General features: G+C 46.3%; 1 protein-coding gene across 4 annotated transcripts in view; it reads right to left on the reverse strand.

Annotated features, from left to right (window-relative positions):
- Positions 1-13,457, reverse strand: part of CTBP2 (C-terminal binding protein 2) — a 92,615-nt gene that overhangs the window by 23,760 nt on the left and 55,398 nt on the right. The window contains exon 1 of one of the 4 annotated variants that reach the window (XM_072339449.1): positions 3,123-4,779. The exons of the other annotated variants lie outside the window; for them this stretch is intronic. Within the exon in view, the coding sequence (XP_072195550.1) occupies positions 3,123-4,779 (1,657 nt within the window). Of the gene's footprint in view, positions 1-3,122; positions 4,780-13,457 lie in introns of those variants that run through there. 4 annotated transcript variants of the gene reach the window in all.

Below are 13,457 nucleotides of genomic sequence, written 5' to 3' on the forward strand. Positions count from 1 at the left end.
CGGTACAATCTGTACAGAAAACGCAGTGAAGAAAACCTGCAGCTGATTTCTGAACTATTTGCTATACGGTACATTGGGCACAGAACAAACCAACATCAACAAAAGCTCATGAAATTTATATTGTGCATGAAATATCACCGCTACGCTCTCCCTGCCCATAAAAAGTGATCACAATTTCAACACTTTACTCTTAAAAGAATGCGTAAATTTAGCTCTTTCAACCATCCCTGAACAAATGTCAAGGCTTTTGCCTCTGACTATGCCCTCTCAGCCTGCAACCAATACACGGTTAACACCATTTCTGTCTGTCACAGAGTGGAAAATGCCAATAAAGAGAATCACCATCAGGTGTTAAACAGTATCAGCAGAGCTAAGCTAATCGCAGAGAAAGGCGCTCCGAGCTGGGCTCTAAGCTGATAAACCACAAGATGAGTCCCTTTCACACTGGAGAGCATTATTTGCCCAGGGAAGGCAGCCATCCTCAGCCTGGCTTTCCCTGTGCAGGAGAAGGTCTGGGTTTTACCAGCTCTTACTTGGGTTGGATGCCAAGTGGCCTTGCTTCTCCTCTTGTGCAACACGATCTACGCATGTTGCAGGCTCTTTTTCTGTGGCCTGGAGCAGGGATTGCCATTCCCAGGAAGGACAATCCATCTAACTTTTCCTGTATACTTTATCAAACCCCAAAAGCTGTGGCAATGGATCCCACTGTTCGTACCAAAGGATGCAGCATAGAGCATCAAAGCTTGGCACACAATCACCAGTTGGAAACACACTCAGTTTAAAAGACCACAGCCCAACAAGACTTTAAAAACAAACAAACAAACAAAAAAACCCTCCAACAAAATGATCTGTTTCAAACCTCTGTTTGTTTACCAACCTTCAACACATCCATGGACTACAGCAGACATTTTATAACCCTCTGCTAACCAAGCCGACATTAACCTACACCGACACAAAATATGTGCAGCCATTTAGAGTCAAACACTGAACCTGCTTTCACCTCGTGACTCACGGATCCGCAGCAAAAGCTACAGCCAGGAGAGAGCTCCTGGCTCCCAGACACACATCCTCTCTCTGTTCTGCTGGTCAATACGATGTTCCTGGGTTTAGTCAAGTTTCTGCCATCCACCTGATGTTGTACAAACACTCTAACGTACTTGTAAGGCTCGTTTATCACCTCGCCTGCAAGCAATGGTGTTCCTTAAACAGTAATTCCTCAGCACCACTCGAGGATGCAGAGCCGCCACACCTTCCGTTCCTCAGCCTCAGCCTTCCCTCTGCAGCAGGTCTTACCTTGGCTTCTACTTCTAAAATACAGTTTAACGGGAAGAAAACCTCTCCGGCTATTTGGAAAATAAAAAGGGGGAGATAAACAAAAATGAAGACAATTTTACAGGTCCTACTTCAGCTAAACCTTTCAGGGACTTCAATGAGAAGATAATCTTTCTGTGATTATGTCCAAACCCTCTGGTTGCTTAGCAACACATAATTAAGGAATATGTTTTCAGATCCGCTTTGCAAGCTGGCCATTATCAGATGAAATTACTGGAGCAACAAATGTCATCCTCATGCAAATGAGTTGGTTGTAGGGGGGAAAAAAGAGGTCTGAGTAGTGAGAAGGAGCTCAGCAGTGCTGAAACGCTGCTGGCTTCCTCTTGCTGTGCGCCAGTAATTCTTTTAAACAAAATAGATAATACATAGATTTTTAGAGAGTAAGGTTTGTGGTTTATATAGGAGACAAATGGCAGGAGGGGATGGCTGCTGGTTCCAAAGGAGGCTGCTCCAATGCATGCATTACTGCGGCCCCTCGCATTGATCGCGCTGTGGATACACTAATGTGCTTGTGCTCCCGCATTGTGCCACTCTGTCCTTCTCTTGGGCTTTGGGGGATTGGTGATTTAAAAGCACTGCCTGGATGTACTACTTTTGCCTCTGATCCGTGTCAACACAAAGCGCGTTGCCTAATATTTAAGTATTGCTATAAATCAATACCTTACGCCAGCTGCACAAAGGATGCCTGAGCATGAAAGAAAGGGCATCCCCTCTCGAGCTGTGTAATTACAGTAAGCCAGGGCAAGGGCTGCGCCAACCGGCTGCGTTTTGACAACTTTATCACTTCCACTCACAAAATCCTTCTTTATTTAGATTCCTGTGGAATGCCATCACTGGTTTGGCACTGTTTCCACGCCTATAAATGGTAGACTTTTATTAAGGCTTTGTGTGCGTGTGCTTGCAGGGTACGCTGTTTGAGACTTGTCTGTATGGCCGTTCAGATAAACTATGCAGAGAGAAAATTCCCTGCCCACAGACACGCTGCCAGGAAAAAACATTTCAAGGGTTTTTCTGTGCATTTTTAAAACAAGTCAAGCCACAAATGAACAGATTTTCTGATTTTCCCCTTACTTGGTGGCATATTTTTGGGGCTACTATCTCCTAAGCCTGCCCAAACCACCCAGCCGTGTATTGCAGCTTCCAAAAGGGGAAGGGAGACGAGGAGCCACCATTCATTTTTACTGTTCTAGAGCTTAACGACGAGCTTTTAGTTTTAAGCGCAGCCCTATTACTTTAACAGCTATATCACTTCCCTTATAGGCATCTCCAGAAGGAAATCAGGGGGATTATTTTATATGCCTGATAAAACAGCAAATTAATAATAAGAAAAGACTCAGGTAATGGCCAAAGGTAATGCCATCAGCTATCTGATGAATTCAGTCAAAACAATGCTAACTATTTCCTTGAGGAACGCATCTGTGCCTGATAACAGCAGTAAGAAGTCGATCTGCAGCAAACCCCGTGGTCCTAATTGCTCAGCGAGCGCCGTATCTAATCTCCCATTCTCCACAAACAACAGGATGGAAAGCTTACCCATGGCTGTGTTACCTGACGTGCTGTTAGCTGAAGTTAGCTGAGCAAATAAAATATTTAGAATTTAACCACCAAGGGGAAAACCAGCATCTTTAGCTGCGCGTGGCCTTATAAAGAAACCCTTTTCTAAATAGGAGAGGCACCTAATATTTTGGCACAAAACCCAGCTACGCCTGCCCGCATTTCTTAGGAATTCACATAAACAACAACAAAATGACTCTAAACTACCACACAGACAAAGATCCTTAGGAGATTACTTGGTTCGGGTGATGCCATCGTGGAGACAATGACAGGAGGCCCCGTGCGCCTGCTGAGCTTCGGGTACGGGGAGAGCTGTGTGGGGAACGAGGGGCCGGCGGGGGCCAGACTGCTGTCCCCGGGTGCACCCGGCCGGCGGAGGAGCTGTGGGCTGCCATGTGGGCTGGGGGCTGGGGATGCTGCCGTCCGCTCTCTCTTCATCAGCTCCATGGGCACGGTGTAGGTTGTTGGGTACGCCGTTTTGGGGCTGGCGTGTGGGTTGGCCGTGGCCACGGGTGTGCCAGAAGGAGCGGAATAGGTGGACACCGGCCGTGGGTGCACGTTGCAAGGTAGGGGGGTGTTGTATCCAGAATTGGAGAGGAATTGCGGCCCCTGCGGAGTGCCGGTGGGGTAGGTGGTCTCCAGTAGGTGCTGGGTTGGGGCGCTGGATGGCCGCCGGTGCATCTCCCCAGCCCTCGGGGAGGGTGGCTGCAATGGAGGCTGTGGGGCGGTGAGGCCATCGGCAGCCGGTCCTGAACCCACGCTCAGCCCATAGTCTCCTGGCAGCTCGCTGCGGTGGCTGAAGCTGTTGGAGCGGGTCCTGGGGCGCAGCGATCCGCTCCTCCGCTCCTGCCGCTGCAGCTGCATTTCGGCCTTGTAGTTGTGGGCGATGCGTGACAGCACACGTGCCTGCCCCAGGTTGGGAGCCACTGACTTGATGTCGTTCTCCTCCATCATGGCCAGCAGGTTGGGCGAGTCGAAGCCCTGCTGCAGCAGAGCAGCAAAGGTGCTCTCCGAGACACCCTCGGCACGCAGCAATGCCACAAACTCAGGGTCGAAGCTCCTCTTCCCCTCCTGCCCAGGGAAGGCTGTGGACACTGGCGGGTGGGTTGGTGCAACCGCCATTGTCTCATAGCTGTCGTAGGGGCCCTTGGTGCCAGTGCTTTCCCGGCCTGGCCCATAGCCACCAGTGGGATCCACCACTAGGCATGTAGGGACAGCCTGTCTGCTGCCCGCTGCCTCAGGAGGCCGCTCAGCTCCATCGCCGTAGGCTGGACGGCCGGGGAAGTTCGGTGGCTCTGCTCCATACCGCAGGCCGGGGGGCTCCGTGCCGTACCGTGCCGGAGAGACGTCCCTGTTGCGCATTCGCTGCCCATCCATGGCCATTTTGGGGTCCCTGTAGAGTCGGGCAGCCTCTGGGGGTGCAGGTGGGCGGCCCGGAGCCTGATCCCAGGACAGCCGGCTGCCTGGTGCTCCGTAGCTTGCTGGCGGCCGGCTCACCGCCTGGTAGCAACGAGGGTCCTTGGGTGACCTAGCGGCCAAGGACGGGTCGCTGTAGTAATCCTGGGTGCCCCGTCCCGCCATGACTGCCTGCCGGTCACAGTAGGTGAAGTCAGGGACAGAGCCCTTCCTGAGGGGCCCTGGGGCGAAGGCAGCATCCTGGTAGGGGTACGCCTCTTGCTTCAGCTCTGCACCGCCCTGCAAGATGATATCGTTGGCACGGAGGCCTGGTGGTTCATACCAGCCGCCCTCACCGCCGTAGGTCAGGGAGCTCCTCCGGCCCGGCGGCCTCTGGTACTCGAAAGCATTCTCACCCTCCCAGGCGCCCTCGTACCAACCGGCGGCATCCCAGCTCTGCGAGCGGCCGATGTTGGGGTGCTTGCTGGGGATGGGCATCACCGCCGCACCGCTTGCTCCAACTGGGACGGAGAAGTAGAGGCACCTTCCTTCTCACCGCTTCCCCAGCCAGCATCAACAGCAGACCGTGCCCGGCCCGAGCCCTCCTTTCACAAGCCGACTGGCGGCTTTATCTTCCCAGGTGTCACCTGAATTATTAATCCTTTGAAACTTTAGGAGGCGAAGCATGTAACCCGGCCTGGCTACACGGCGGTGGGGGAAGGACCTTCCCGTGTGGCACGGCCGTAGGAGAGGGCAGCTGCACTCAGCTCCAATGCTTTATCCTCTGCCGCTCGGGACAGTGTGCTCACATGGACAACTGGCCGAGCAGCGCGGGGATTAGGGGCTAAATAAAACCACTAAAGCCTTTCCTCCATGTGACATCATTTTAGCCCAAGGAAATCTCCTGCACCAACCCAGCCTTCAATCTCAGTGCAATTTCTCCCCCCAGGGATTTTATTTTATTTATTTATTTTTGCATGTTGCTTTTGACACATTTTTCATCTGTTTCAGTTGTTTCCTTCCTCGTAAATTCACCGCCCCCACCCGCAGCAGCGGCTGCAGAGAATGGGCGGTGAGATAACAGAACGTGCGCGCATCCGCACGGCCCCACGCACACGTACAGAAATAAAAAGGAAAGCTCCAATGTCAGCTCAATCTTAATCCGCCCTGATGAAATGCTAATCCACTGCACACAGCTAAGGACAAATTAAATGGGAGCAAGTAGGCAGGCCTATAAAAAGACCAGTGCTGGATACTCAGGAATACAAGAGCGATTAGAAATTAGTTAGGTATCTATTTAATGCTTTATGGATATTGTCATTTGCTTTGGAAATCACATCGTTTATTTTTTTTTGGTTGTAGTTTTAAATTAGCTGTGCTAACGAGGCACCAAAAGGTTCTTTACATTATTATCACAACACGCAAAACCTTTCATCATCCCAGGACAGAAAACTGAGGAGGTGCAATCTGGAATGTATAATTTTAAGACCCTACCAGAGGTCATGGGCAAGGAGGGGAGGATCAAAGGATCTAAACCCCGTCCCTACACAGCAAAAAGGCATAAGAAACCTCTGCCTATTATCTCCCGTTTCCTTCAGGAAATAAACAAATAACTAAATACATGTTTATGAGATGGGAAAACACTCAAAGACATCAGATTAAACTCAGTTTGTACCTCGTGGTCTTTCAGTATTCACATGGAGTATTTTTTTTTTACAGTTAGAGTAAGCAGGATTCAGATGGAATCACACCACAGAAAACTGTTATTGAGAAACATAATAAAGATTTCCATATATAGTTACCATTTTCAGAACAGCCATTAAAATGGCTCCCCAAAACACATTTCAAACTTATCACGCGCTGCTTTTGCTCACACATTTCTCTTCCCAGAGAACAGGTCATCCAGAACTTACGTAGCAAATCACTGTGAGCAAAGTAACATTTTCCTTCTCTAATTAAAACACTTAAAAGGAAACAATTTTGTCCTTCTCTGCAGCAGTAACGAATTTCTTCACCTCAAACACGTGCCTTCCAGGATGGACTCAGCAAAGAGGGAACAACCACCTTTGGTCTGTTTGCAAGACAGCTTGTGTGTTTTCACTGCTAATCCACAACAAATGTTTGGTGCACTGGCCATCACATGGTAGACTATTGTGCTATTATGATAGCTAAATCACTAATACAGTCTAATGCTTCTACTTGCATATCATACTAATGCCTCTGGGCTATATTTCTGACCCAAATACTGACAGGATCTTTGAGTAATCCCTAAATTTCTTTATTGCAGTAAATATTACAAATCCTCTTCAAACATTCTCTCCTCCAATTCTGTCCCCAAGAACCACAGCCTTTAAAATTAAGTTGGATATTACACAGACATGCAAAACATGGGCCCCAAAAGATTATTTATGCAATTCACAGAGAGTATCTGATTGGCATCATATTGAATTAACTAATGAACTTAAGGCACACTGGAAAATTTCTTCTTTTGTGAGAATCAAAATGGGAAGACACATTTGTGGCTTAGAAATAAAACAGAGAACATTCTAACAAACAAAAACATTTTATTACAACAACATTTTGGTAAAGAATAAAATGTATTCCCCACTGGATACAGAGAGATCTGTTCCATTTGTTTGCTCTGAAGCGGCAGAAGAAAAGTCCTAAAAATGTATATGCAAGAATAATAAAATACTCGTCTATAGATCAAGGGCATCTTCCATCATTGTTTTCAAAGAAACTGGTAATGAACTTAGCCACCATGCTAAGCCCTAGTTGGCAATGGGAAAAAAACAAACATGTCACAGAGGAATTAAACTCTGTAAGTGTTGATCTTGAACAACTGCAAGGGAAGTCAGAAGGGAGCTCTGAAAAAAACCAAAGGCTTCCATAATCCCTTGGGTTGCTGCCCATGGGCAACTTGGTCTGGTGGTTGGCGACGCTGCATGTAGCAAGGGGGTTGAAACTAGATGATCATGATCAGTGACCCAGGCCATTCTATGATTCTAAGATGGACACATGAAGAAACTTCACCTATCCCAAGAGATCAGGGTGCCCTATTCCTGTGTGGGTTCAGCAGGAGCCAAAGACCCATGTCCAAGATCCCCCCAGCCCAGGAGCAGCTCGCACACCACAAATACCACTGCATCAGTCCCTCCAGGTGCAAGACCTGGGGCAGCAGGACGTGCTTGGATCATGGTTGCCCAACACAAGCAAGGAAACTTCAACTTCGGACCGATGCCAGGAGCATTCTTAAATAATGGATGATTTACTGTATGTACATGGCCCTCCAAGGATCAAATCACCGATTCCTGGGCTCCATGCTAAGCACGGGTAAAGGCCTGAAGGATCAGGGGCTGTTGGCCTTGTACTTCGCCCTGCAGCCACAGTAGGATGGTACATGTGTTCTGAGTCAAGAAATGTGTATAAAACGACGGGAATGAAGTATTTACAGATGGGCTGCAAGGTTCTTTTGTTTTCCTTCCTTTTGCATTCGTAGCAGCAGCTCCTTGAACAAATACCGGTGCTCTGTAGCTATTTCTGAGCCAAGATCCAGGTGGCAATTGCCAGGAGAGGGTGTGGGGGCATGAGGGCACAACCCAACACATGACCCAACAACCCAATGCAACCCAATGCAACACAACCCAAATGATCCCAGCTGCACCTCAGGGAGGAGGATGCGGGTACTGCTGCTCCTGCCATGAGGGGGAGACAAGGACTGCTGGACAGGCAAAAAACGTATTTTCCCCTTTATCTTTTAATTCTAGTGGTATTTAGGGGAAAAAAACAACAGCATGCAGAGGCAAAAGGAAAAAAAGAAAAGAAAAGAAAAAAGCTGATCAAGAGATTAAATGCTCTGGTATTTCTGACCACGTGAAAAATGCACAGTTGTGACTCGGTAGGCTGGGTTTCAGTTTAGTGTTGGTATAACACATAGTACATGTTACTAACAACTACAGAAGTCTCCTCTGAAAAAAAAGAAAGGTAACAGATGAGAAGAAAGGTGGGCCCACCAGTCAAACACCACCTCTAAATGAAAGGGATGAGATCTGCTTCTGGAAATCGTTCCCACTGGGTCTGGAACAAGCATCTTCCACAGTGGGAAATAGCTCAGCTTTCTTCCAGAGAGGAGAAAGCCTGTTATACATGTAAAAACCATGATAAGAAATCAGGATGCTAAATCTGCAACACAAATTTGTAAACAACATCTTTTGGTGTCTGCAGCGCTGACTCGAGGGAGAATGGATGTGAAATGTAATTCACAATGATATAAAACATTGCATTTTGAATTCCGAGAGCAAGCTGCTGGAAAAATCACCCTGGGTAACAAAACAGTAAACTTTCTATTCGTTTTGCTTTTTATTATGTTAAAATACTTTTCAAGTACAAGTTTAAATGTTGTTTCTGCTGGAAACGTGATCTCTTTTTTAAGCACAGTAAAGTGTTGATGTTTCCTCCTGAATTATTTTCTTGTGGCAGAAGGTAGAACTGAAACAACATTTGCCAAGTGTCAATTTGCCAGGCTTGTGGCTAAAACTAAGGTAAATCAGGATTGGAAAAGCTATTTCCCCCTCTGAGGCAGAGAAACCTGCACCAGTGAGGAACGCTCCAGAGAACAACTACATCTCATGCTAATGGACAGAGCTGGTACCAGAAAACCTGGGCTTTATACTTCGTTCTGCCACTGTCAGCAAGCAAATTGCTTAATTTCTTAGTCACAGGTTTCCCTTCCATCAAGAGGGATATAATAACACAGCCCTATCACATTCAGATGGTGTTAAGATTAATCCGTGTTCGTAATACGCTTCAGGTGACAAGGTACAAAGCACCAGAAAGCTAACGGGGGGATAAGTGGCTCTGCCCTCAGTGCCTGCACTTAAAGGACCATGTGTGAAGGTGCCCAGCAGCCCCGGGGCTCAGGAGCCTTTTGGGGTGTCTGCTCTTTGTGTGCAGTCTGCAGGGCACTGGGAAGCAGAACTGGGCTGGAGCTGAGCTACATGGTGCCAAACAACAGATGTGACAGAGAGGAAAAGGAGCAGCGCGAGCTCCGAGTGATGTGCACACATGGACCAATCTTGAAGAAAGAACCGGGGGAAGAAAATGTTCCAGATCCTCAGAAATGGCTGCATTTGCTAAAATTTGGCTCTGCAGGAATCTCTCTCGCAGCGGCAATAAGCGCTCTGCATAGATGGACTTTCTAATGGTCTCCCGAAATTAGAGGCGTACAAAGAGAAAATTAGCAGGATTGTGCAGGAATCATTTTCAATAATCAAAGGAACAGAACAGCATCTGAAAGCACTCAGCTCTTGAAGCCATGCCACATGCTTTTACCAATTTCCAAACCAAAAGCGTAGATGCTTTGTAAGCTCAACAAAACCCCCTCAAACACCAACTCAGTGCGCTACAACAGAACACACTAAAGATCAGCTGATTATTAAACAATCACTGCCTCCTGTAACTCTGCATTTTGATGACTTGAGAGCATGAAACAAAAGCTGACGTTCATGCATAACCCAGCCAGGGATGAGTGGAAGTAACTGCTGGCTCATGTGCGTGATGAGCCCAGCGATGCGCTCACGCTGTGCCCAACTGGGATTGGGAACAGGGATCAGCTTCCAAAAATGGGCAGCTCCCACCAGTCAGTATCGTGAGAACAATTAGCATATAGGTTATTTCACATAAGGAAACTACAGTCACCTTCGCCATTGCCAGCCAGCACCGTGTTTCACGTTGTGCCATGTGTACGCCAATGACTTATTTGAGGGATACACCTACCTCAAATTACACCACATTTATTGCAGGATGAGGGTACAAGCACCTCAAGGGGCACACAGAATCACAGGATGGCTTGGGTTGAAACAGACCTCAAGGATCATCAGTCTCCAACCCCTACCACCACAGGCAGGGCCACCAACCTCCACATTTAATACCAGACCAGGCTGCCCAGGGCTCCATCCAACCTGGACTTGAACACCTCCAGGGATGGGAACTCATTACCCTGTGCTGACCAGCCCTCTGCAGAGCTTGGTTGATTTACCCCAGGGCTTGAAAAGTGTGTTGTAGTTAACAAATGTGAGAAGCTACGGAGCTTCCAAAAGGCATTTGCGTTTCAAAACAAGAAGCCCAGCTGCAAAACATACTTTGAGCTGTCAGAATGAACCCTACAGGCTCTTGAATCTTCAGTGGGAAACAATTTTGCCCTCAAGTATTGGGGGAGAGCAGTACAAGTTAGCATTAAAAGTACTGCAACATCCCTGGTTCAACCAAGAGATAATAAATACATCAGCTGTATCTCTATACCATGCAACTGCACTCTGCCAAGGACTACAAACCTAAAATCAATCTGGATGCTGTCGAAAAGCCAGCAGACAGGGTTCATTGGGCGCATCGCTCAACAATTTGTGAAGATCTAATCTAGGAATGCTCTTCAAAATAATCCCCTGGAAATCACATCAAGCACCTTGTCTCCAAAACTACGTATCAGACCTCTAGGTCAAAATTCATCATTTTTAATAAGAATTTGGGATCAAGATTTAAATAGCACATGTAATGAAAAGCACGGGAATTATATCTGTCCCAGAAAGCAGCAGAGAAATCCATTGTTAAATGGATATATATTGTAATTCTGAACTCTGCCATGCATGTCTGGGCTTTGCATAAAAAATAATTAATTACTAGGTTGTAACACGGTCCTGAGGAGATAAACAGGCTGGAGTGCAGGCTGCCTTCCTGCCTTACTTTCCCTGATGATGCCAAGAGCTTGAAACATGTACCTTCCTTGCAGACTCAACACAATTAAATATGTGTATATATATATGTGTGTGTGTGTGTGTGTGTGTGCATTTACGTATTTACGTGCATTATTTTGTCTTAAAATTATTATTATCATTATCATTATTAAAGATTAGCATATTTTATTATGACATTGCAATAGTGAAAGATTCCACTGTGGAGGGCCCATCCTTGCACACCCCAGCTCTCCATAGGGACAGCTCCTGCATGGCAGGGATGACCCCAAGGCTGAAGCTGGCAGCCCCACTCCTCTTGCTTTGGCTGACTGGCTGATTCAGTCCAAAAGCTGTCAACATAGGCAGACAGAGACACTATTTTCTCCCCAAAACAGAGGCCAAGCTGTAACCATCCACTACTCTGTGAACCAAAGCTATTCATTAGTAAGCTTTGAGGTGCTAGGTGGCAGTAGAGAGTGTAAAAGACGACCTAAAGATACAAGTTAATGGTGCTAAACTAGCGAGCTACATGAAAGTGTTATTAAGAACTTATCAATGCCATTTAAGCTTAAGGCAAAGCAAAAAATGCACAACCAACTCTAGAAAACTTGCTCTCTGAAGAAAGCACTCAGATATGACACACATAATGAAAACCTTCACTGTTTTGGCAGAGATCCACTACATCTGTTTGTGGATAGCAAAAAAATATAAAAGAAAAGTTGTGTAATGCATTTCTCTGCAGCTTTATTTTACTATATAGCCAGATGTCCCACTCCTGTCAAAATATTTGCTGGTAAATAGTCAGTAGAGTCAGTATCAAACCTAGAGATTTGGTCTGGATCCAGACGTCGTCAATCCTCAGGAGACAGATATGAGTCTTTCCTGGTGTTTGGGAGGAAAATCCGTCCCATTCTCATCTGGCCTTGAGGACTGCTCCTTTCCCATCACATATCTGGAAAGGTGAAGCAGCCAACTTCCAGCCTGTCTTGGCTTCAGCAGCACTCCCAAACACAGCAATAGGGCTGCCCCTCTCACAGCACCTTTACTGCGCATCTCCTCACATAGTCCAGAGATACTGCCATCTCTCTGAGTAATCTCCAGACAAGGAGGATGATTTAGAGTAAGAGAAAAAGGCCAGATATGATGACAATGTGTTAATCCATAAACCAGTTAATTTAAATGGGAAATGCGGTAAGGATGAAATTAAGTTGACGGTATTGAAGTCATCAGCTGTAATTGTTTCTTAATTAATGACATGAAGTCAGAAAGATTGTTACACGGACCCTTGTCTTAAGGCTGGAGAAAATGGAAAAATACAAGGTGGGCTTAAGAGTTAGATGCATTTTAAACTGTTGTAAATGTGGGCTTAAATGCAAGGACAACACAGCAGAACTACTTTTCCTTACCTATGTGCACATAGCGCTCAAGTCACAGGAAAGGGGAGCTCTACATCTTACAACAGCTTGAGTCACGTATCTATTACAAAGAGGTTGCACACCAAATTCATGATTTTTTTTCTTCCTGTAACCTTATCTAAATGTGTCTTACTCTCTACCAGTTGCCCGGGGGATTTTGTCAGGCTGGTTTCATATCTGGCTCAAGTCCTACATCTTGTCATGCGTATCCCCCTGTGGCGTGTCACTGGAGATAGACTGCACAGAAGTGAATGCAGAGAGAAAAAAAAATCTACACGAAGCTGCAAAACTACTCGAGCAGCCCACGCCTCACTGCTGTAAGGACAACAGCCTCCTGGGAAATAGGAGATATGCCACAGCCTTGAAAATGCCCATTCACACATAGAGCAAATTGTTGATGCAGCCCAGCAAAAGAGTTGAAAATCATGGAGGAATGCCAATAAGTCTGTATAACGTCTGTGAATCCACTGAGGCTGCTAAGATTCTCTTCACCCATAGGGTTGTTTAATTAAAAGGGAAAAAAAAAAACATCTTAAAATTGTAACAGATACTAATATTAACGAATGGGTAGCTAAGAACAATGCTGAATGACACACTTCCCAATGCCTAAAGGCTGATGGACTTCATATGGACGCTCTTGGTGAGGAGTGAAGAGCAGCCAAACGGAACTTCAGAGGAATCAAATCAGCACGGAGTGCAATGGCAGAGCATCTGACAAACCAACTTCTTTTCTCTAGGCAGAATGTGGCAAGCAAGCCTTCCTCACGAGCCCGATGGTTTATGTGCTTTGAGGTGGAAACTTGAAACAAAAAATCCATGAAAAGCTTTATATATGGGAGGGAAATCCTGGTACTGTGTTTTATAATCATGGAACAAAGAAAGCCAAACCCACCAGACAAAAATAAAGGTCTGTATTTGTTCTAAATATGTCAGTTTTACTCAGGACAAGCAGTTTCTTCCACGTTTGATATCATCTTTAACTCATTGTTTCTCATCAAATGACTAGTGGTGATAAGAATTTCCTGAGATAATA

This window comes from Excalfactoria chinensis, chromosome 6, assembly GCF_039878825.1.
Source record: "Excalfactoria chinensis isolate bCotChi1 chromosome 6, bCotChi1.hap2, whole genome shotgun sequence".
NCBI classification, from domain to species: domain Eukaryota; kingdom Metazoa; phylum Chordata; class Aves; order Galliformes; family Phasianidae; genus Excalfactoria; species Excalfactoria chinensis.